The following is a 24,614-nucleotide window of genomic DNA, read 5'->3' as shown; positions in this document are numbered from 1 at the left end:
TGGGTCCACAAAACTGTAGGATCACAAAGGGTTATAAAGTAGAAATGTCCGCATAAGACAACGTTAAAGATTTGGTCTGCTGGTTAAAAACAGGAATTGTTCACCCTCCACTGGAACCAAAAAGGAATGTCCCAAGTCTTCCTACTTACACTATGGATTTCTGATTAGTGTAAGCTTGCACTACGTTTTGATAATATTAATAGAAGTGGACATTTATTTTGTTACAGTATTCTGCAGTGTTCCACTTGAAAGATATTAGAACAATGTAAAACAATTATCTTTTTGCTCAGTTCTTTTCTGATGTCCAATTAGAGTATGAATTGTTTATGTTATGAACAATACAGTTGAGTTCATCGAACCGTGTTTCTTTGCTGCTGTACTAAACTATTAAAACTTGATTTTCTCAATAAAGCTGTTTTGTGACGTAGCTTGCTATTCTGACCTACCCTTCAATTGTGATTTGGCAAATTTGTTCCCAAAGGATATTAGATGTTCCTCGTAAACCCTTAAGACTGTTTAAATAAAATCCTCAGTCTACCTAAATTTCTACCCTGCTGTCTTAATCTGTTTCCCAAAAACGTGACCCTGTACTTTGGGTTTTTCTTTTCGCTCACTTTGTACCCTAAAGGGGTCTCCCCGCTAACGAGCTTAATAATTATGCTCTTCGAAGTGCACCCAAGTGTTTAGTCCGCGAAGTTGGTACACCCAAGTGAAAATTTTTCTAAAATAAAAACAGTCTTCCTTTGTCCACGATTTCTCCAAGTTTGTGCAGCCAAAATTTTCTTGGGCATTCATATCCCACTTGAAAGTCATTAAAAATTGTTCATGGGGGTGCTGACGACCAGTTTCTTTAAATTGGTCATAACTATTTTTCCAAGGGTGGACAATCGAAAATTTTGTTCGGACAAAGCTTGGGGGTGGCAACTTCGCAGACCTCCAACTTCTCTGTGACAACGTCGAGACTCAAATCTCTGTTACACAAAGTGCTGGTAATGTCTTAGACAGTTAGATCCCCCCAATTAGTCAGAAGAGCGTATTAAGAGAATGATCGAAAAGTAACAGTACTTCCCCACGAGGTTACGTATTCTAGTTACATGATCGTAGCCTGTTCGATCCTCCAGGTCGACGACCCAGGCCCGAAGAAGGCAGCGTTTCTTATTAACTTCGTCAATCTGCGGGAGCCGAAGTCGTGCGCCGTATCAATGTCATTACGAGCGGGGGGGTAGGATAGTTTCTAAACTCAGCCCTGTTACGAGACTGTCGTTACCGTGAACTCTCACTGGCTCGCGCCTCTGCACTTTCGATCGGAACCATTCGCCTCGCCAATATTGGACACTCGCGGGTACACAGCCAGCTGCCATTTCCCAAGCTGACGCGCGATAAGAAACGGGCTAAGTGCTTTCGCGATTGAACGCGAATGATCCGAGATGTTCCTCGTCGTGGCGTTTGCTTAAAAGGGTACAAAGAAAGGCGCTGTCTCCTTAGAACTGATTAAATGAACCGCGCGAAGATGGTTTAAGGTGTTCCGCGCGCTGGGCGCCAGCACGCTGCGCGTGTACGTCGAGTGACTTTTACCTCTGTGATTAGAAAGGTTAAATGGATGTCTAAGAAAGTAACGAATTGAAAGGCTGCTGAGTCTGGACTTGATTCCAGTCAATGATGCACACTGTTCTTGCTGCGGCACTATAAATGGAAGTGGGATTCCAGAAAGTCTGAAGATCGATCAGATGGTGAATGTAGAGTACTGCTCTCTTTAGTTAAAATGTCCTATCTAACATTTTGAAACAACCGAGGAGACTGAAGTTTTATCATTTACTTTGTACCGTCCTTATTTTCCCTCATTCAAATTAAAACATGTTGTCGTTATTTCGTAACAGGCTAATATAATTTTTTGCAATAGGTGTACCGGTAGGTGATGTATTATTAACGTACCAATTAATTAATTGTTTAATGTAGGATATTATAACCATTTGCAAAGAAGTTAGGTTAAATACATTGTACTGTTTATAAATTTTTACAAAGCACGTAGAGTTTTCTAACTTTACTTAAAAGGTAAAAGACGCGTGGAACTTTAAATATTTCAACATATCTCAAAAAATGAAAAAATGCTAAATAGGACAGTTTAACTACGGAGGGCAGAGTAGTGGTCTAAAGAAAGTTTGGTACTCATGTTTGTCCACGTCTGCATAACAAAGTTGATACTAGGTTCGAACAGGGTTTTTTTAGTAGGTATTATTCCGCAGCTCGCGGAGAACCCCATGCAACCCCGGCAATAATTGTCGGGGTATGCGTAAATGCATTTCCCCCCCTCTATAAAGAACAAAAAAAAGGCTTGAACAGGGGTGGATTGTATATAGACTAAGTAGGCTGCAGCCTAGGGTGGCGAGTTTTGGGCAAAAGAAATTGGAAAAGGTTTAAATATACATACAGAGAGTGGCCAAGTTATTATACTCAAAACATTTTCGTCAATTTTTGGGATCGCTTTAAAATGGATTTAATATGATTAAAATAAATCTTCAATTGGCATGAGTTCGCAAGTTACGGTGTTCAAAGTGAAAAGTACCTTTTTTCCCTTGATCGCGAATAACTCGGTCGATAAAAATCATAAAACAAAACCAAAAAAAAAACGAAATTAAAGAGGAATGTTTGCTCTGTAAGAGCTCTTCGTTGGATTTACTGGAAATTTTTTTTTTGGCCCGTGCATACATTTAAACTAAGCAAAAAATTCTGAAACTTCGTTTCCTGCGCTTCATCTTGACAAAACAGTATCACAATGGATGAAAAAATTGAGTCTTTGATTCATAAACTAGAAACTTCAAGCATTAAAATACCCTTTTTAAATATTTTTTGCGACCATATTTTGCAAAGATATAGCATCGCTTAAACTTCCAAAATCTCAAACCTGTTTTGTTTGACTATAATAATTTGGCCACCCACTGTACAGAGGCTTCCATTTTCTTTCATGTAGCAAATTAGCAACAACTCATATTGAATTAATTTTAAAATTGTCTCGACTCTTTTAAATTAAAATATTCCATGATATTTCGTGGAAAGGGTGGCAGACGCTTGTTTGCCTAGGGCTGCCAGATCTCCAAATCCGCCACTGGGCTTGAAATATTATATTGGCCTCACTGGCTTATTTTATAACCTCCCACCAAAGTGAGAAAATTTTTTATTAAAATAAAAATTTCGAGTAGGGGAGACCGGGGCATTTTGTAACAAAGGTTCAGATTTGTTTAAGATGAAGCCAGATGTCTAAGCGTCCAAAATTTTGTCACGTACTTTCACGCAATTAGTTCACCACATATGTAAGTAGTAAATCACGCAAATTATTTCCTGATTGAGGAAAACACTTTCGAGAAAAAACTGTGAAAACTTTTTTTGTTACAATCTGCCCCGGTCTCCCCTAACGAATAAAAGTAGAAAAAATTATTCCTCATATGCCGAAGTTAACCCGGATATCCGAACCTCGAATAACGAATAAAGTTAAAGTAACTTTTATTTAATCCTTTATGTAAATAATTTTTTATTTAGCTGCTGCCCAACTCTGCCTCCTCCCCGTCAATCTATAAGCTACAAATTCTAAAATACAATTTTTTTTAATGTAACTCTCCTACTTCCATTACCTACAGTTCAGAGTTTAAACTTTTGACTTTCAAACGGTACCACTAAAAACCAGGCACTCGTTCAGGGATTACGACACATTTACGTAACAGTCTGCAGGATGATAGCTGGGTCGTCGAAAAACCAGTTGATTCCCCGAAGTGGAAAGCTGAAAATGACGTCTTGCCCCGGAGGTTAATAAGAGCGTGTACCGAGATTCGCAGCTCGGAATCCCAGGGAACGGTGTCTGCTGGCGGAATCGTTGAACGGAGGCTTTTAAACGCGCGTAATTGCTATTACTACTTTTTACGATGCGTGTTCAAGTTACATACACATCGTGCTCGCGTTGCAGTTGGTTTGCGTGCTGGAACCACCTCTTGCACTTTCGCGGCGGCCGAAGTGGTGATACTATTGAAAACACGCGACGCGAGGCTTCCCCTTACTGAAAATCTCCGCCCCGCCTTCGCGGTCTTTGCACTCGAGGTGGACACGGTTCCTGCGATTTTACACGCGTGGAAAACGCGATTTCCCTCGGCTGGCTTGATGGCTTTCTTGCGCCCGCCCCGGTGGACATTGAAAGATGGAGGACGGAAGTTAGGGCAATTCTGCTGGTCTTATGTATTGTGATTACATCCCGCAATTACCGTTACACACTGCACGCTATTTCTATACTCCACTTATTATTATAGATTTTATTATCACAGGTTTCCATAGGTACACCTTAAGCCTAACTCCTATTTCATGGGTCCTCTCCTTTCCCTTAAGGGGTTATGCCTAGTCAGGCGGTCGAAAAGAGGCGAATATTTGTGAATTTTTTTTGAAGAAGCGGAAGCGTATATTTTTACAGAACTTTTTGCGCTTAAAAGAGCAACATTTAAAGAACATTTGGTAATTTTTTCGTAGAAAAATATTTACGTTTATCATAAAATAACAAGCGACATCCAAGAAGCATTTTTAAAAATTTGGTTTCGCGGTGAGCACTGCCATTCGGAACCAGATTATCTAAAATCAAAAAACAGAAAAGATTTCGTTAGTATATTAATGTATCCTCAGGTTGACGGAGAGAATTTTCCGAAATATTAAGTTAAAACAACATGGCAGCTATTTAAAGTTGAAATCCTGATTTTTTCCCGCAAAAATTACTCGAAAAAATCAGGATTTCAACTTTAAATAGCTGCCACGTTGTTTTAACTTGATATTTCGGAAAATTTTCTCAAGTTATAATTTATTTCTTTAAAACGGTGTAGTCAAAACAATTGAAACTCGGCAGATATTTAACCTATCCATTTACTGTATGTACAAAAAAAATTGAAAACGGTCGGTTCAAAACTCAAAAGTCGCGAGTCACTTGAAATATATCAGGCAGAGGTACTCAGCAGACGTTACTTTATCGTTCGGACTGGAATTTTGCAAATATTGAATTACTGCGGTCAACGGAGACCATAAATTTATTTTGCTGAAATTGAAATTTTTTTTTAAGACTTTGCCATTTCTGTTTCTCAAAAATTGTATATTATGCTTGTACAGCCGATGACCACGTCTACAGATTGCCAACTTTTTTGCATTTTGTGTTTGAGACACTACGTTCCCTTTCATTACGATTCTTACCTACTCTTCCTACCCTCCTTTTACCCCCACCTCCAACTCCCTATGTGCTACCCCGCGAGGGAATGGAAATACCTTCTATTTCATTACACTAACTATTTATTTGTTCACGGGGTTAACATCTGTTATATATTATAAACAGTCAGCGCTTGAACAATATACGCTGCTACACACGGCTACGCAACGTCGATGCCATTCCGGACTGTATACGTGGCCGGTTCGTCAACTGACGCCACGTGATTACAATCGTTTCCTGACGATGTCGTATTCACCTTTAGTCACCGGTCTCCACACCCTAAATGTTCCTATTTACCTAACTTCCTTCCTCACCCTTTCATCATTTCTCACCTATCCCCCCCCCCAATCTAAAAAAATTTCCTTCACCTTCTCTCCCATTACCTATCCCAATACTAAATCGGTACCACAACCATCTCCAGTACCTACTGCTTCCCGCTTTCCCTGCGACCAACCGACACCATTGAGCCTCGAATTCATCCAACTTAACAAAAGTTCCACTTTACACGATACTCACAAAGAGAAGCTAGACAGGTCGCGTTAATCGCGGCCAGGATCCGTCGCAGCCTTCGAGTATCAGACGATCTGACCCTCTGACCTCTTTAGCGCGGTACCACGCGCGCGTGCGCACGCTCCGCGGCGCCGGAGCGTTACCCGACGGTCGTGAAATTCAAATGGGATAAGAATAATGCGGGGCCCACTATACGGTGCAATCGGGTTTCCAGATATCCGGTCCTCATTATGCGCGACGATATCCATCCTCCCTCTAGCGCGCCGCGTCCCACGATCCGCGCGCGAGCACATTCCACGGGCCTTACGGCCCCCCCCCCCCCGTCCCCGTGTGTCGTTGTCGCTGCCTCGTCGTCTCGCGACCGATACCGTTCGTTTCTCGTTTTCTTTTATCTGGACACGCGCTCGCTTCTCCCTGGCCACGATTGCCAGTGGACGTCGAAGCGGTTTCACTGGGGAACGGAATAGGTTTCTCCGTTGGAAGACACGCACGCGCGTGCTAATCGGCGGCATGCTATACGTACAGTACGCATTCGTTACTAGCTCGTTTCTATCATGCGTTAAAAGCCCGGCGACTATCCCCACCATTTCATGGAATCCTTCGGACGAGAGTGGGGGAACCCGGGAACGAGCGAGGTAGCTCTTTCGTTTCCTCTCGCTTGCTCCTGGGTTTTCTCACTCGCGCCAGCGGCCGCGCGGAATAGTGTCCATAACGCGCTATGAGCTCGCCGCCAGCCCCGTTCGTCGGGCTGGTATCGAGGATTTACTGTATCTGTCTGGAGCAGACCGATTTCTTAATTGTTTCGTTCTGACATCAAAATACTTGCTCCAGCTCAGCTTCGTGCTCAGAGTGAAACGTTTGGCAACGCCGGGGATCAAGTTCGCTGTTTTTAGGCAACGCCGCACAGTGGAACAAACGGCAGCTTTTGTGTGAAAATCGTGGAACTTTTGATAGAAATAAGGTAGCGGGATGAATCTTTTTCGAGGCTAAAGCTAAGTTGTCGCAGAACAAGGGGAAAATGTTGAAGAACTATGACAAACAGGTTTTGACCTTGAAAATCTGTCAAAAGAATCCTGAAGGGCAAGATTTGAATTCAGCGCGACAAAATCTGTCGGAATGTATATCAAGTCATGGAAGAATTATTTCAACCGCAATTTTCTTCGAAAATGTAAAATTTGACATAGATTTTCAAGGTCGAAAATGGTTTTCCATAGTGTTTCACTATTTCCTCCCTTATTCTGCAACATCTCGGCTTCAACCTCGAAAGAAATTCATTATTCTATCTTATTTCTATCAAAAGTTCTACGATTTTGACACAAAGAAGTGCAGTTCGTCCCACTGTGCGCCGGTATTTGTTTGCCTTCTCACCGCACGCGCCCGTGTTAGCCCCGGGCTTCGCGCGACCACAATTTCATATTTTTTCACTGATGAAAAATTGAGGATTGGTATTTAAAAAAATCTCAATCATCTGCTTTTTTAATAAAAAAATTCGAAGGAAAAAAATCTGGGACAGTGGAACAGTAAAAACTTTCCGTGCTCCGGGCAAAAACCCCAATGCTCCGCGCTCTAGCTCCGAGCTCCGCTCCAACGCTCTGCTTTCTGTAGGGTTTTGAAGAGAGTGTATTTTGACTCGCCGGACGTAGCACGCTTGGAGCTATCGACTTGTTCGAGTGCTACGGCCTTCTCACGGGAGACACTTCTGTGATTCATGACTTGGGTATATTTAGCTGGCTGCGATAGAGGTAGTTTGCCAAAGATTGGAGATAGGAAGTACAGCAGTGGTCAAAAGAAAGCGGGAACTGTGAAGGGTAATAGAAACATGATAATTCCATTAGAAAGATTTATATCTTGAAATTTATGTCCCATAGATGAAGGGATTGCCCAGAACAGACTGGTGACATCAATACATATATCGTTATACGTAAAGTGTGATATTAATTTTGTTACGCAGACATTCTTTCAAACCCCACTGTATGCGAACGTATCCGACATACATACAGTGACTCGCATTAATATTCGGACACTTTTTAAAATCGCATAACTTTTTTAGAATTGGTCCAAACAACTTGGGTTTTTTTGAGAAGCTAGAAGGATTAGTTTGCTAACTGACGCGTTTCGTCGTTTTGAAAAAAAAAATGTATTTGGTTGGAATAGCGAAAAGAATAGTAAAGGTCGATTTTTAAACTTTTTTTGTGAGCTTGTAATGGAAATTAAAAAAAAAACCGTTTGTAGATCGCAGTAAGTTGATCGCAGGAAGTTTTCAAATGATAATTCTAATTGGTCCACCCTGTACATTGCGCGAAGATTAATCCTATATTCTCACGGGTTAAATTTCGGTGCGGCACGACGTTGAATAGAACAGTAATGGCCGTTTCTGCGTCGCGCGGAAATTATTGCAAAACAGAAAGCTCATCCTGGCGCGTTCGCGTGTAATTAGCTCGAATTTCATTGTACAACGGTGTTTTAATGATCCTCCGAGGCTTCAGACACGGCTGTAATAGTCAACGACAGGCACGACAAAGGAACATAATCGTCTTTAAAAGCCATCTTGCGCTCCGATGGAAACGTTTCCCTTAAGGGGTTATGCCTAGTCAGCTTTCGAAAAACAACGCGATTTTCAAGAATTTTTGTGTGGAATATTTACTGTACATTTTATTACAACTATTCGCTTATTTTAGAAGTACATATATGCAGCAACTCTCAGTAATTTTGTTATAGAAAAACATTAAAAAATGAACGAATAACAGCCATTCTCGCGAAAGCTGTGTTGATATCGGTGAGCAAGATATTTCGGAAACCACTGTATCGATTGGCCTAAACTTTTGCAGACTTCTTTTATATACCAAAGACTAGTGGATCAACGAAGGATTTTTTATTTTAACAAAAACTGTATTTTTAATTAACGAAAAACGATCAATTCAGACATCGGAAAAACGTGATTTTGCGTCAAACGACCGCCATTTTGTCAAAAACCAACTTTTTGTAAAAACCTTCGTTCATCTACTGAATTCAACGATATATTAGCAGAATGTGTTTGAATTTTAAATTTTAGCTGATCCGGCTCAGAGAAAACTTGCTCACCGCACAGCATCTTTATCAAAACAGCTTCCGTGAGAATGGCTGTTATTCGTTCATTTCTTAATATTTTTCTACAACAAAATTACTGAGAGTTGCTACATATATGTACTTTTAAAATAAGCTAATAGTTGTAAAAAAATATACAGTAGATATTCTACAAAAAATTCCCGAAAATCGAGTTCTTTTTCGAAAGCTGACTAGGCATAACCCCTTAATGAAATCGAGGCTCGCAATATCGGGGTATGAAAAAATCTCCACCCTCGTGGAAATTGATCTCGGCCTCCTGTGATTGACTTCTTCTCAGAGATTATTTTCTCGTCGGTCGGTGCGATTCGTTGCACCAGTAGGTCGCGAAGAAGAAATTCGCGACTTCAGTGGCGAACTCTAAAGTTCTCTTTCAATGGGACGAAAATTATAAAAGCGAAACGCACAGGTGTACGTGAATTCAAGTTCGAATTTGCGTTGGCGTTGAATTGTTCATTATTTTATTTACATCCTGCCTCCACTCCACATTTTGCCCCGTTAGTATTGTTAGTACCAGTCCAATTTTCAAGCCACCCAGTGCAGCACTTTCGACACGGAAGCATCCCACGATAGTTAAAAGCTCCAACAAATCGGAAAATAATGGCGACACACGAAACACCCCAGTTACGTCAACTCTAAACCTGAATAACGTAATCGTCACACAGATCCTGCTCTGTTTCTTTCACACATAAAGGACGCTCTCCTCGGAACCCGGTTCTACTGCATCCGAGACGTGGCAGAAGAAATAGTTTACTGGAATTTCCGGTTTCAGCGCCGGCAATTTTGCGCGATAATCGTCCTACGCTCTTATTGGTCTCTGATCACACTGCAATGCGTGTCAATTACAAATTCCGAGCATTTAAAAAAAAAAACTGCACGAGAAAAAGGACTACTAACTGCACGTTTAGAGACTGCAAAGAAACAGGGAAGATTCTCTTGGGCTAGAAATATGGCGTGTTTACATGTTTATGTCAGAGAATCAAAACCGTTTCAGCTATCTATCTATATCTATACTGTGATATAAATTTGAAGTTGCATACTTTGAAATGCGTTTTCTCAATAAATATTAACTGTACCTACTCACAAGTACATCACTCTATTCGTCTTGGCACGAGGAAGGTTTTACCGTTTTTATTTATTTTTTAAATAATCTATATATACAAAATTCAAATACCACTGACTGACTGACTCACTCACTCACTCATCACGATTTCTCTGGAACCATTGCTGCTATGACCATGAAAGGTAGGTAGATTCCTCTTACAAGGGAAGATCCCGAACCCGGAAATTCAAAAAAATTTGAAACTTTGGGAATATGTAGCGGATTTCCTCCTGATGACAACGCAATTTCTGTTTGCTGCCCAAGCTCACTCTAAGGGGGTGAATTTAACCCCTGAACGTTCGGCTATTTTCCTATTTTATTCTGTAACTCGCAATCTAAAAGAGGTAGAAAAAAAGTTTCAAGACAAAAGTTACTTCTTTTAATTAGGACTATCATTTGGTAAGTTATGTTTAAGAACTGTAAGTTACCAAATGGTGGTCCTAATTAAAAGAAGTAACTTTTGTCTGAAAACTTTTTTCCTATCTCTTACAGTTCACGAGTTATAACACAAAATTGGGAAATAGCCGGAATTTAAGGCAGGGGTGCACAGGGAGCCGATGTTAGCGCCTAGCTGCGTGCAACCTGCCTGCCCCGTTGCTAAGGTTAGAATCGGTGAGGCGCGAACTGCAGTAGTGTACGTGCATTTGGTGTGACTTGAACCCAGCTATATACACTACTGCAGTTCTCCTCACCGATTCTAACCTTAGCAACGGGACAGGCGGGTTGCTCGCAGCTAGGCGCTAAAACGGCTCCCTGTGCACCCCTGATTTAAGGGGTCAATTTCACCCCCACAGAGTGAATTTGGGTAGCAATAAAAAATTGCGTTGTAATCATGAGGAAATCCCCTACATATTCACAAAGTCTCAGAATTTGTTGAATTTCCGGGTTCGGGATCTTTCCTTGTTACGCCCCTAAGTGCTCGCTAAGAAATCTTTTTGAAAACTCCCTCCTCTTCACCGAAAAAATATATAGGTATAACCCAGGCAACGCTGGGAACTTTAAGCTACTATTCTGTATAACACAACATCTAAAATAATATAAGTAGAAATGTTTCTGTTATAAACTCAGTGAGCTCCCTGAAATGGTGACTTTGAAACTCTCTTGACACCTTTTCTCAGTTCACCAGCTGTTAAATAATGAATTCAAATATAGCGATTCTACTTTATATTAAATTAATTCCACTCCCAACTATTCTCTCGATTCCTATGCCCGTCTCACCATTTTCTATGTCAATTTTTATTTACTTTCCCTAATTTCCTCATTCATTTCTCTCATTGGCGATGGCACCAGCGATACCATCGTCTCTGTTCTTATTGCCATCGGAATTAATCGGCGGCGGTTCTTCCTCGCGAGGACGTCCGTAATTTTCACGCGCGTGCGAGTCAGCGACAGGGGCCTTCCACTTTTTCCTTTTCCCCGTAGAGCACGAAGCAAGGCGTGTATTCCTTGCGGTCTTAATTACTCGTTCCATAAGGCCGCGAGCCGCGCGGCGCGCGCGCCGAGAAATGCGAGTGCCTGTGCGCTGCCAGCGAGCGCATCCTTTGAGAGAAGTCTCGCGTCTCTCTGGACGACGGTCGTTCTGTCACGGCCGACATGAGATCGCTTCCTCGCGGCGAAACCAGGTCGCACGTAAAGCATCTCCGTGAACAAGGATGATCAATTGCGAGACAGATGACTCTGCCATGCCCTGGTTCCCCTGGCGCTGACAACCCACATGACAGACGACTCGTGACACCTCGGCTCGAGGAACGGTCTCTTACTATCTGTCCATCCATTCCGCTCATTTCGCAAAGTCTGCTGGTCGAGACTTTGTAATCTGTGCAGAAAATATAAATCAAGAAATATCGAGTTTTGCATGAAACGCGTATAAACATTTCTGAACAGAGTACTGCGCTGCTTTCGATTACGTTTGCAGATAGGGTAGATGCCCCTATTACGGTGCTTTGACGCCGAGTTGCTCACGTATGAATTAATTATTGACTGAATTAATTATTTATATTGTTTTCTTTAGCCTTTCTCTCTGTTAAGGCATTTTTCGGGTTAAAAATGTTAATTTAGTTTTTTAATTTAAATAGAAGTACATGTTTTGCCCCAATTACGGTGCCCTGAAAGTGCATTGTCCGTATTATGGTGCCTTCAAGGGCGGATCCAGAGGGGGCGAATAAAATAGAAAAATATTATGACACTGTGTACTATTCGGTATAAATAATTAATGTGAATTTTATTATTTAGGTTAGAGTATCAGATAGAGAAATTAAAATATGAATTACATGCAAATTTTCAATCTTGTAAAAGAAGGTTAAAAAATGTACTTACAAGGGAACATCCCGAGTCTGGAAATTCAGAAAATTCTGAAACTTTGTGAATATGTAGGGAATTTCCTCGTGATTACAACGCAATTTTTGTTTGCTGCCCAAATTCACTCTAAGGGGTGTAATTGACCCCTGAAAATCCGGAAAATTTTTTTACTATGCTTTAATTGTTTAAAAGGGCAACCTTCTCGTTTGCAAAACGTACAGTAATATTGTAACTTAATTAAAAAAAATTCTTTAAATATAAAGGGTGTTCGTCAGCTGATTGTGGAAAATGAAATACTTGATTCTAAGCGACAAAATAAGACGAAAATCGCGAGTAACGAAATTGGAAAAAGGCTTTGTTTTTTAGTTATTAGTTTTGAAAAATTCGGGTCGGGGGCGCCGGAGACGTGGCAAATCGGCGATCAGCGCTGCGCGTTGCATCGGCGAATAGGAAATGGCCGATTAACACTGTCGATGGCATTTCTTTGGGACGGATGTTTCATTCTGATTTTCTTTTCCAGGACCATCGAGCTGATCGCTCTGATAGCGATTTCCAGCACCCTCTTCCTCTTCCTGCACACGAGAGAGCTGCACTCGCGTCTGCGAAAAATGGAGGTCCGCCTTCAGCCCGGGGAAGATGAGATGCTGTCGGCGAATCAGCTCTCGTTCGGTGAGTTTTCACGTTTACCCCAACTCTGCGAACTTTCTAGACGGATACAGCGTTTTCTGTGCAATTTACAGGCCGAAACGCGATACTCTCTTCGGTACTATTACCGTTAAATACTCGAGCTAAACGCATCCGCTGCACAGCTTTGAGTTAAGCGATGAATACAGGGTGTTTCAATAACTCCGTTGACAGAAGACCCCGCGAGTTTATGCGGGGCATTGCAGTGACCCTATTTAATTCAAGTTTCTCTTTATCCTGGGAAGAAAAATTGTAACTTCTTCCGACGATATAAATGGTGGAGTCATCTGAGAATTTTAAGGAGGAACAACAGAGCAATGGCCCCGGAAGGAAAGGTATCTTTGGGAATTTATTAAAAGCAAACTACGCAATGAATCTTTTCGAAACTTTCAGTACCTTTTATTGGGTATTCAAGTTACACAAATATCTTTTTTGAAATTGATTTTTAGCAGATTTGAAAGCTGTACGGGACCAGCAACTCAGCGCTACAAGAAATCTCCGCTGAAATGGTGGACAGTTTTGCGACGAAACGGTTCGTCGGAAATCAAAAAACCAAAAATTTTTAGAAACTATATGCAGACGGCTATGGCACCACGGGTTCGATTTTGAAAATTTTGAAAAACGACAAAATAGCGGACTTCTGAAAAAAATTGTGAAATGCGGTTCCAGTAAATTAAACTCTTTCGATAAAAAAAAAGTAGAAGCAAACGACCCATCAAAAAAATATCCCGGCGTGCCATAGCCATCCGCATATAGTTTCTAAATCATATTGGTGTTTTGATTTCAGAAGCGCCGTTTCGTCAGAAAACTGCCAACCAGATTTTTTGCAGCGCAAAGTTACTGGCGCTGTGCAGCTTACAAATCTGCTTCAAGTAAATTTGGAAAACAAAATTCGTATGACTTAAATATCCAACAGAAAGTCCTGAAAGTTTCGAAACGATTCATTAAGTAGTTTGCTTTTAATAAATTTCCAAAGATACCTTTAATTTTCGAGCAATGACCCGTTAAATATGATTATCTTTAGGGAACTCTTGCTAATCTAATTAATTTTTGCACGAGCCAGTTGTCCAAATAATAGTCAGCCGCCACTTCGAATCGACATCACTGCAGCTATGTTCCTCTGTAACTTCTAATACCTACATTATTCCAAGAATTGTTTCTACTAAAAGTTATACAAGTTAATGTGTACTTTAAAATTTATAATTAATAACTTTGGGATGTTTTCTTTTTGATGCAATAGAAATAGGTCTTTTCATACCACGAAAATTACTGAAAAAAATTCACGTTGCTGTTCTCAAGGTATTCTAAATGAATTTTTTGTAAGAGAATAACCAAAGCAACCTGCCAAGCCCGTAGGTGTGTATATTTTATCGAGAACACCCCGAAGCCCCTGAAATCGTTTGGAAAGTTGCTGCAACAAATTCCCCGCCGCAAGAAGTGGTCGCATCGTAATTATTTCAGCTACGGGGCAAACGCTGCAGCTATAAGAGGAATTTCAATGTCCACGCGAGGCAGAAATTACTCGAGGAGCGTCGGCTTTCGCACAGCGGAAGCCAATATCTTTACTCGATCGTGACAAATCGCGTGATCCATCGGAACCGCTCGAAATCGTGCGGATTTATCGCTGAGTCGGCTCTCGTGCGCGATAAAACAGGTCGCAGGATGCATTATAAACCGTTGCCCCGGTTCGAAACTGGGTTTAATCCTGCATCATCGGTATCCATTATCTCGGAGCTCGGCTCCTCCAAAAGCACTTCTATTCGCTTGTAACGGTAACGCTCTGAAACCCTGACCATCATTAATCCTACTTTAATTTAAGCACCCCTATTGTCTTGCAATATTCTTCTTCGATTCTTCAAAAGTTCACTCTTGCTGCTCGTGCTCAATTAAAACTTCCTGCAGCCATCCATTAACGAGGAGCATTTCAACGAACTCCGAGGCGGTTCCGATGTAATTAAAAGGAGAACAAAAATTTTTGCGAGCCGTGCGGAAGGAGATTCCTTAAATTGGCTGAGGGAATGGAAGCACAATGAACTGGCGCATATACCGTCCACCGCACACACAAACACACACACTGGTGCACTTATTCTCTAAGGGGTATCCAACTTCCCGGTTGAAGAAGGTCAAGGTGTGAGAGTGAACGCACCAAGCACACGTTCGCGACGCCGTCTGAGGCGGATTTCGCGTCTGTGCCACGCGTGTATATGTGTATCATTAGATTATTATCATTCCAGCGGGTAGTATTTCGCGTCGGCGAGATACGTAACGGTATCAGGGCCCCCCTCGTTTGTCCGCAACAGGCTAATTAGCTTATCCTTCGCGTATCGTTCCGCTGCCCCCTGACGCGACCAAGGTTTCCAATTTGTTGTGGCGTATTTCGCAATTAAACCCGCCGATAGAATTTGCCCCGCAATTGGCTACACAGTTATTTAATATCGTAGATACGCTCAGGGAAGTTGCCAGCCTTCCCAGCGACTGTGCAGGGGGCACTGCTGAATAGGGAGGTTCTGGTGCGAAAAGGGATTCTTTCTTTAATGACGAGGATGCTTGAGTCTAAAGCTGATGATACTGTTCGATGTGAATTAACTTTAATGCAAGTTTAGATGTAGTGTAAGAATAATTATTATTATTATTATTGTTGTTATTTTAACGGGAACACGCTTTAGAATACAAGGTAAACATAGGTAAATACAAGGAATGAAATAAAATAAAATAAAATAAAATAAAATAAAATAAAATAAAATAAAATAAAATAAAATAAAATAAAATACAATAAAATAAAATAAAACAGTCTGCACGCAACAGCAAAGTTCCCGGCACCAATGGTAATATAAGAATATACTGTGCTAGGAGTAGTCTAAACAGTTGCTTCCGTAACGAATCGAGCGAAACTGAAAATAGGTCTATGTTCGCGAGGGACTGATTTCCCTCCTCCACATAGTGCCTGTAGTCCGGAACCGTCGAAACAAAAAGGGGTCTCGCACGCAGTGACCGTTGGTGGGGCAAGAAAACGGATCAATGCCACTAGCTCCTAAAAGTTTTCCTCCTTCAGTTTTTTTTTCAAATACTTACCATTTTCGAGAATCCTGTATAAGAATATCAGGTATAGCCGCTTGGCCGCTGCGTGTACCGCGGTGCTGGGCGATGCCAATTTTAAAATGCCCATATTTTTGACAATTAGACCACGAAGGGGAAGGATAGAACTATATTCTGTTTTTTTTTTAGATTTTTAAAATCGCGCCAGTTGTTAAAAAACTGCATTTGTTTAAAATAATTGCACAAAAATGGTTAAAAAAATTTCTTTCTGAAACTGAAATAATTTTTTCTTAAAACTACAATGTCTTTTCTACAAATCGCCGCAAACCTCACCTCCATCCGTTTACTACTTCCACAGTTATAATTTATTGCAAAAAAAGTTAGCACTTACCTTCAAACAGCTGTAAAATCGACATTTTTCAAAATTGTCAAAAATCCTTCGAGATATGTTTATATATCCCTAAAGACTACAACATATTCAAATTTCAGCCACATCCGAAATGTTACTACAAAAAGGGTCCGATTTGAATGTCCGGACAGTTTATCTGACCATCGATTACTTTATATACGAACAGTAGATCGCAACAGACCCGACGGTCGCTAAGGGTAGTGAACCTTGTCTTAAGTAAGGCAGGACTATAATCGTGGTCATAGAATCGCACAGGGCTACCAGTGAAATAATGTTTATTAATGTTTCGAGCAAGTACTTACTTGACAAGAACCGCATAGGGCTACTAGTGAATAATGTTTATTAATGTTTCCAGCAAGTACTTACTTGACAAGGAACACTATTCAACTGATAATGGGATCGCACAGATTTTTTTTTATATGGATCGAAAGTAGGGATATGCCACGAAGGGCTCAAAAATGTAAATTAAAGATGTTACCAAAAGCTGCTGTGACCTTGAGAGATCAATAATGGCGGAAGAGATAAAAGAAGAAAAGTTAGGGAAAGAGAATGACAAAGCAGTCTGTTCAAAATTAATTAGTCAGTCTCTTTCCTTCACTTTTCTGCTTTTCTGCTATTCAGGTCAGACCAGCAGTTGGTATCATCTTTAATTTACATTTCTGTGACCTTCGTGACATACACTTTCGATCTATATAAAGAAATCTGTGATACTGTGCGATTCCATCATCAGTTGAATAGTGTTCCTTGTGAATAAGGAGTAAATATTTTTCAGCCACACACTTTCTGGCTCTCAAAAGTTTATGTAGAATTGTAAGCTGTTAGCTTGGTATTTGTTACATAATGGTGCAGCACTTATATTATAATTAATACCGATGAAGTCAGTATTTACGTGGGTGAACTCCTACGATAGGTAGCTTCTAGATGGATGATGTACTGATTGGTGAAAGCGTTTCACTTCTCCGTTTGAGTAAACTATCCGACAGGTAGTTTGTTCGATAATAGGTGAATCAGTAGTAGGGTGTGTGAATTTCGTGGGTAAATTTGAAATGTTTGAAAATTTTAAAATGACTAGTGACAAGGTAATGCTGCTTTTAATTCCGAATCTGAAACTATCTTCAGAAATTTATTTGAGCGAGGTTTAGCTACTTCAAATCACAGTTGAAAAAAGTGAAAATTAAGTAAGATTTAACTGCAAATTACATATTCATATATTGCTTAAAGTGAGTCTTGCTTACATAAAAACATGAAAATGAAAATAAAAATATGTGGAAGTTAGTGTTTATTACATTCACATGAAAATGTATGGCAATGTGTATTTATTAAAAAATTAGAAAATATATAACTTTAGCAACAGATCTAGCCATGTGTCATCTGTGTAGTAAATTTAATGCTATTTAACAAAGCTCAATTATTAATTTTTTTTTTAATAATTTAACTTTCGTATTTTTCCATAATTTAAACTGAAATTCCAATTAGCTAAATAATGTGTTACGCCAAATTTAAAGGTAGTGGTTAATTTTAAACTTGAAATTGCAGCGTTTTTCCACTAGTCGATTTTAAAATTAAAACATTGCAAAAATTCACACACCCTAATCAGTAGAAATGTTTGAATTGAACTGCATATATTCGAACGTGCCAATGAACAAGATAAATAATTTGGGTAATTGGCACGTTCGAATATCAGACACACCACTATCTCCTTTCTCCTGTTTCAAGTAACAGCAGCTAAAAAAGTCGATTTTTGCAAAATGTCCAACGGAGAATATTCTCCTTCACGCTGCATAGACATTCACCTATGCTTCTCCCTTCGGTTTAAACCGATGTAAAATGAAGATAAACATAATTTAAGATATAATGAACGTTGCGATAAAGATGTTAAAAGGGATAGAATGGAGATCACGAAATAGCTTGGGGTCATAAATATTAATAATTGAATAAGCGTTGTGCGCAGTGCACTGAAAGGCTTCCGACGATCCTCCGTCGTGATAACAGCTACTGCGCAATTTATATAATTAGAAATATTCCAAGTACGTGTAAGAAAGTGCGTGGTTCCCGGGAGTATTGAAAATCGAAAGTGTAGGGCAAGGAGACGTTGATGAATTAGTATTCTTGTTTCCATTAAAGGGAGTGCTGTGCATCTACTGCGATGCGGATAATTCCCCGGGCCGTACACATACGTACACACCTGCTACATAAGTAACAAGCCTTTGAACAAGGCTCGTCGTGAAAAGAATTACGACTTTAGGTGCTCGAAAATCTAGGGCGCCACAGTTAAAAAATATGTCTTAGGTAGTTTCACTTCTTGGCTGGTCCTTCAATCTTCATTCAAGCCACAGAACTTTGAGAAATCTTGCTAGGTAAGGTGGCCTCTGAATTCTGTTATTAAAGAGGAAAAGATAAATCGTACACCGTCTAATTAGCACTTTCAAGGGAATTACATAGAATGACAGAAATTTCTGTAATTATTAAAATAAAAAAAAATTATCCACTCCACGGGAGAATTACATTTATCCAAAAACTGTAATGATTCGTTCGCCTGTTATAATGAAAGTAAAAGATTGTAAAATTAAAACGACACAACGATTTCACTCGTAACAGAAATCTCTTTTCGTTACTCGCAGTAGGGTGGCGCCTTTCTCGACCCAATTGCGTCCGCCTCGCGACGGACCTTAACTACTGGAATTAATCGTTCACTTTACAACTGTCGCCTCCTCAGCTCTGACTTCTGGTTTCGCGACACTCGCACCGGAGCAGCCAGAACGACCTTCGAATCTTCTTAAAATGCAATTATTCAAGCGTGTTCCCACCGGGAGAAACTTCGCTATAAATTCCGTTTATCCGCCACTCATTGCAGCTTCTCCTTTAATTACATCGTAAATCATCGGACTGCAGACGGCAGAGATTCGAGATACCCGCAAGAAGGATTTTCGAAATTGAAAGTGAAGGCCTTTTCGATTGACTTTTATGGATGCTTCTCCGCGAATGGGATTCCCAACGCATTCTTACCCCGCGCTGGTTACGCGTAACGTTCGCACAACCTCGTTAATCGTTTTTCGTGGTAAAACATACGTTTCTTGCGCTCGTAAATAAGTGGGACATGAAAACATACTCTCACTGCCGGGCGTTACGAGAGAATTCGTGATGATCGGTTGAGGGAGAGTTATTGTGTTAAGGGGGCATTACCCCTTTATATATAAGCTATTATGACATGAGATTCTCTTAACGTTTTTCAGAATTTTTTTTATGGATATTTATTAAGGATCAGGCGTGGTAGATTGGGTATGAGTAGGATTTTCTTCACTAGATCTGTTTGCAAAACTTTAAACGCATTCTTCTTGAAACCGTGTTTCAGAAAATGGTTGCCACGATATCTCAAATTCTGCTTGACCGATTCGGCCCTCCCTGTGCAAACATCTTCAGCAGATGCGTCGCTATCGTGCCTAGTAGAATTAGGCCAATATATTTTTTTTGACTATTTTTTTTTTCATTTTGTAACTCGGAAAGGACGAAGAAAAATCGCGAAAGTGGATACTTAATGTTCAAATTGCAACCATTTTAACAATTTTTTAAACTTCAATCCAAATCTCCTACCAACGATAGTCATGCCCGTATAATTTAAGAATGTTTTTGGTTTTTTTATTTTGGATGAACAGAAGGACCAGAATCGTAGCAACAAATCGAGATATTTTTTTTAAAGGTGGTTGGATTTCATGGGCTGAAGCGCCATCTTTATTTCATATTTTCAACCAAAAAAAAAATTATTCATAGTTTAAGATATAATAAATATACAGTAAAAAGTTCGGCATAAAAATCTTTCATGAAGTCCGTAAAAAAAATTCATGAATATAGTTGAAAAAATCTCATTGTCACAGTAGAATACCCCCTTGATCCCTTCACAGGGAAATTGTTATCCATTATTTCAATTTCAATATTCTTCGTTGTTTCGTTTCTTGAAACGATTATTTTTAATTAATAACATTCGGTGCTGATTCTTCAAGTGTATTACAATCTCATGCCTTTGTCAGGGAAATTTTATAACAAAATTGAGGGGACATAATTAAAAGTACAAAAGTTATGTTTGTCTACACGAATGAAATTGAAACGACAGATTTTATAGAAGTAAACACTGTTCAATCTTCGATACGACTCTCGTGCGATTCTGCTCGATGTCTTTTTATCACACATTACGATTCGCTTCGGCGGAACGGATGTGTCGCCTCGCTCAGGGAGTTCATATCTCTTGACCCCGTTTCTGCCGTTCCACTTATTGTCAATGAAGGAAGAATCCCTCTTTACTGCGAGTCGAATGCACAGCACTCTCATTAAGGACAATTTGAAAAATGAAATGACGTCGATCGAATCGTGCATGCATCGTTAAGAATAAGTGGTTTCTGAAGTCAAGGAGTGGAAGTGTGGGTTATTTCGAGAATTCGTGGTCACACGGGGTTTATCGCACCCCAGGAAATATTTTTCTCCTTTGCCAACATTTTGGTAAATTCTTAGCCCTGGAGGAGCTAAATTTTTCGTAAATGTTATTGAACTTAACTTGTATTTTAATTGATTACGTTAAAATTTCTAGTTGGAGGAGCTAAATTTTTTATAAATGTTGAAATCAACTTCTATTTTAATTGATTACGTTAAAATTTCTAGTTGGAGGAGATCAATTTTTATTCCTTGAAAATTTGGTGAATTTTAACAAAAAAATGGCTCTTTCCCACAACTATTTTTTTCTACCACCAATTTCATCATATCAAAATTTACATTTCTAGAAAAAGCCTTTAAGGTATTACGAATTTACACTTATCACTCAAAAGTTAAAAGATTGAAAAATACGAAAATAGTAATTGAATAATGACGCTGGGGAGCAGTGAACTACGACCACAAAGGGTTAATAATTATAATTGCAAGGCTTCTCACAAAACCAATGCCATTTCATCAGAAATAATAAAAAACCGAGACATTTAGAAACCTTTCTAAAAATTCCAATAAATGTAGTTATTACAAATTAGAGTTTGTCGGTTTTAAAAAGCTGGGTTTAAAAACCGGATTGTATTTATAAATTTGTAAAATTCGAAAACCGGTTTAACCGGTTGTTTGGGAATAGTTGAATTTGAAAACCGGTTTAACCGGTTTTTTGGGAATAGTGGCATTCGACAACCGGTATAACCGGTTTTTTGGGGGGAATAGAGGAATTCGAAAACCGGTTTAACCGGTTTCTTGAGAATAGTGGAATTCGAAAACCGGTTTTTCCAAAAGTCGATTTCTGTATAAACCTTATTACAAATGTCTCCTATCAAAACACAGGCAAAGCTGTAACAAGCATTTCCTCGAAATCTTTCAAAACCACGAACATCTCATGACCTGCGGCACAGCTTGCATCAGATATCAACAGCCAAAGAAAAGTCAGCAGAAACAGAATCCCTCGGGAAAACTTAGTTTTGCGCATTGCCGATCCAATTTCTGCGCCGTTTGGACCATCTTGGACCCCTCACGGTTCATTTGCACGCGAGACGTTCCACCTGAGGTGTTTCGACCCGCCAATTAGCGCGACGCACTGTTAGCTTCGCTTTCGTTTCCAGCTGAAACAATTGGCTCCACTGAAAGGCGCCAAGAACAAACGCAGCGCGTAAGGAAAATGTTTCGAGGCAGCACAATGGCGGCGGATTTTCTCTTCAATTATAATCCGCGCCGTTGCGACTGTCGATCACAGAGCCGTTCGCCCCGTTAACGCAACGTAACCACGGCGGAAAGAGCCCGAGCAAGAAATTTCCGTTGGATATAAGTTTCACGGCGCAGTCGAAAGTGCTGCTGGTATCTTCGGAGCGGGCATCGAATATCGCGGACGCTTCGAGCCGCTTCCCATGGATGCGAATTCGCGTGCCGCGTAACGCGATTTCCACTTCCTCCGCGTCCGAGATGAATACCAATGCCGTCGAACCAGTTTGGAAAGCGTTTCCTTCGCCGTGGGAACCGACCTCCGCCGATTGCATAACTTTACATTAAATTTCAGCCGGTCCAGTCGATCGTAATCGGGTGCACGGGAAACGGAATAGATGGACTATCGTTGCCTCCGCGGAGATGAAGATCGGCTGGATCGCGGCAAAATACAGAGCACCGACGGGGGAACGGATGATCGGGGATCGGGAGATGCCGGGATCGATACTTGGATCGTGAACTTTACTGCTGGATAATTCTGCTCCATGGTGCTCGCGGGTTTTTTTGCAGGTCGAGATCGTTGTATGATATCGAACTCGTTTGTGCGAGGGGATGAAAATACTGGGCGACTCGGCTGTAACAATGCGGTTGGTCGGGAGACTGGTACGGTAAGGGGCCCAAAGAGCGACCCAAAAATGAGGCGCTTTTTAGCCTCTTTTTGGTCCTACGATTTTGGAATGGAATTTTGTGCCAAATGATACCTTATGATGAGACATCAATCACAAGAAATTTTCGAGTTGAGGTGATAATTTGTTTCTGAGATATGGCAGGGCAAAGTAGTGGAAATTCGTTAACGCGTCAACCCATACGCTTCGATGTACGAACTTCTATGTCAGTTCCAAAATCGTGAGACCAAAAAGAGGCTAAAAATAGAGGCCAAAAAATTGGGTCACTCTTTGGGCCCTTTACCCTGGACTTCGGGTGAAATAATTAACGTGGCCTGTGCCATATTTTTCTTTATCCTTCCGCCACCTGGATCACTGGTGACCAGTGATATTTATAAGAAAGGCCACTTTTATGCACCAAAAAAGGTTTTTTTAATTCGAGGGCGAAATGAAGGTAGGGGGAGAGGAAGCTAAAATTACTTAGGCACTGTAATAGTCTAATTTGCTTATCACTCTTCATAGTTCCACCGAAATAATAGTAATAATAATTCTGTATTGCACAGTGCACATTACAACGAAAACATAAGAAAACGATAATAGAGAATGCAGAAAAGAAAAATAATAGTTAGAACATATAACATATAGGTAGCACGTAATATAACAGTAGAGGAGTGTAAAAGGCGAGGTACAGTTGTCTGCTGCTGTTACCACTTGAAACTACTTAAAGCTAACACTAACAGTGTATACAGAAAATAAATGTAGATAGCCCAATAACGTAATCAAGTGTGAGAACTAACGTCATATGTGAGAAGTTTTTAGATTAGCAAAAAAATAATGTCACTGCATGCTTGAAAGATGAGGGGGCGGTTAGAGAGCGAATTTCAGATGGAACGGAGTTGTAGTAAAATAAACTGAGTTCAGGGCTTAACAAATATAGCAGACAGGATCTCCAAGTATAAATCCATACATATCGCTGCTTGGCCTTGATAGTGCCGTAATAAAAAAATGGCAATTTAAACACACTGCATGATCAGTATTCAACTAATCGTCAGACGCAAATTTTAAACTGCTCTTCCTGAAAAATTAACATTTCTTGAGTTATGCCAATACCAATGCCACGCATTGGACTAATAGTCGAATACTGATTGCATAATTTGTTTACATTGACATTTCTCGGGTTTTGAAACTACCAATGCTAAGCAGCGATATTTTAGCAGATTAAGCTCTTCGCGATCTTATAAAAACAGGATTAAAGGATGTGTTCAGGTTAAAAACATTTCCGTATAATTAGATGGCTCCACGAGGATCCACTGTTCATCTGTCACTCCCCTACAAAAACAAGGTATCCAATAAAAATTCCAGTCGCCTCCCAGCCTTGGGCATTAACTAAATAAATTATTTAAATAGGGGATCGAATAAAAGTTACTTTAACTTTCCACTGTTTGACGAGTAAAGTTAATTCTTTTATTCGACAAGCGTTTCAACTTCAGCGTCGAATAAATGTTTCAACTTCAACTTCCACTTTCTTCCACGTCAAATAATTTTCTGACGCGTTCGAGCCGCCGCGTCAAGTCGAAGTTGCAGAATTTATTATTAATTAACCCGGGGGCAACTTTATTCGACACATGCCGAATAATTTTTTTTAACTCTCATTCGTTATCCGACAGCTTATTTAAACAAAAATTTTGTCCATTTCTGTCGATTCCTTTTTTTAAACGCATCCCCAGCAACGAACACGCCTCCGATTAAACGTAACGATATAAAGAAACCCACGCTGGAACCCGTTCGGCGTCGTGCTCATTGAGAGACAATTCTCTTAGCCAGAAAGCGAGCCATCGCCGTCGCGGAAGCACGAGGAAGGGGAGAGAAGACAACGTTCCTACTCTGCACGTGAAATCAGCTGGACAGCAGACGGTGCGACCGTTCGCC

The 24,614-nt window shown here is 40.3% G+C and overlaps 1 protein-coding gene across 3 annotated transcripts in view; it reads left to right on the top strand.

Annotated features, from left to right (window-relative positions):
• The window catches only part of Pip (heparan sulfate 2-O-sulfotransferase pipe), a 118,206-nt gene that overhangs the window by 32,792 nt on the left and 60,800 nt on the right, over nucleotides 1-24,614 (top strand). For all 3 annotated transcript variants that reach the window (XM_076827108.1, XM_076827027.1, XM_076826944.1), the window contains exon 2: nucleotides 12,757-12,905. In XM_076827108.1, the coding sequence (XP_076683223.1) occupies nucleotides 12,845-12,905 (61 nt within the window). In that variant the 5' untranslated portion in view covers nucleotides 12,757-12,844. The remainder of the gene's footprint in view (nucleotides 1-12,756; nucleotides 12,906-24,614) is intronic.

This window comes from Andrena cerasifolii, chromosome 1 (assembly GCF_050908995.1).
Source record: "Andrena cerasifolii isolate SP2316 chromosome 1, iyAndCera1_principal, whole genome shotgun sequence".
In the NCBI taxonomy this organism is placed as follows: domain Eukaryota; kingdom Metazoa; phylum Arthropoda; class Insecta; order Hymenoptera; family Andrenidae; genus Andrena; species Andrena cerasifolii.
Note: the sequence above shows the minus strand (reverse complement) of the source record. Positions and strands in the feature narration are given on the sequence as shown.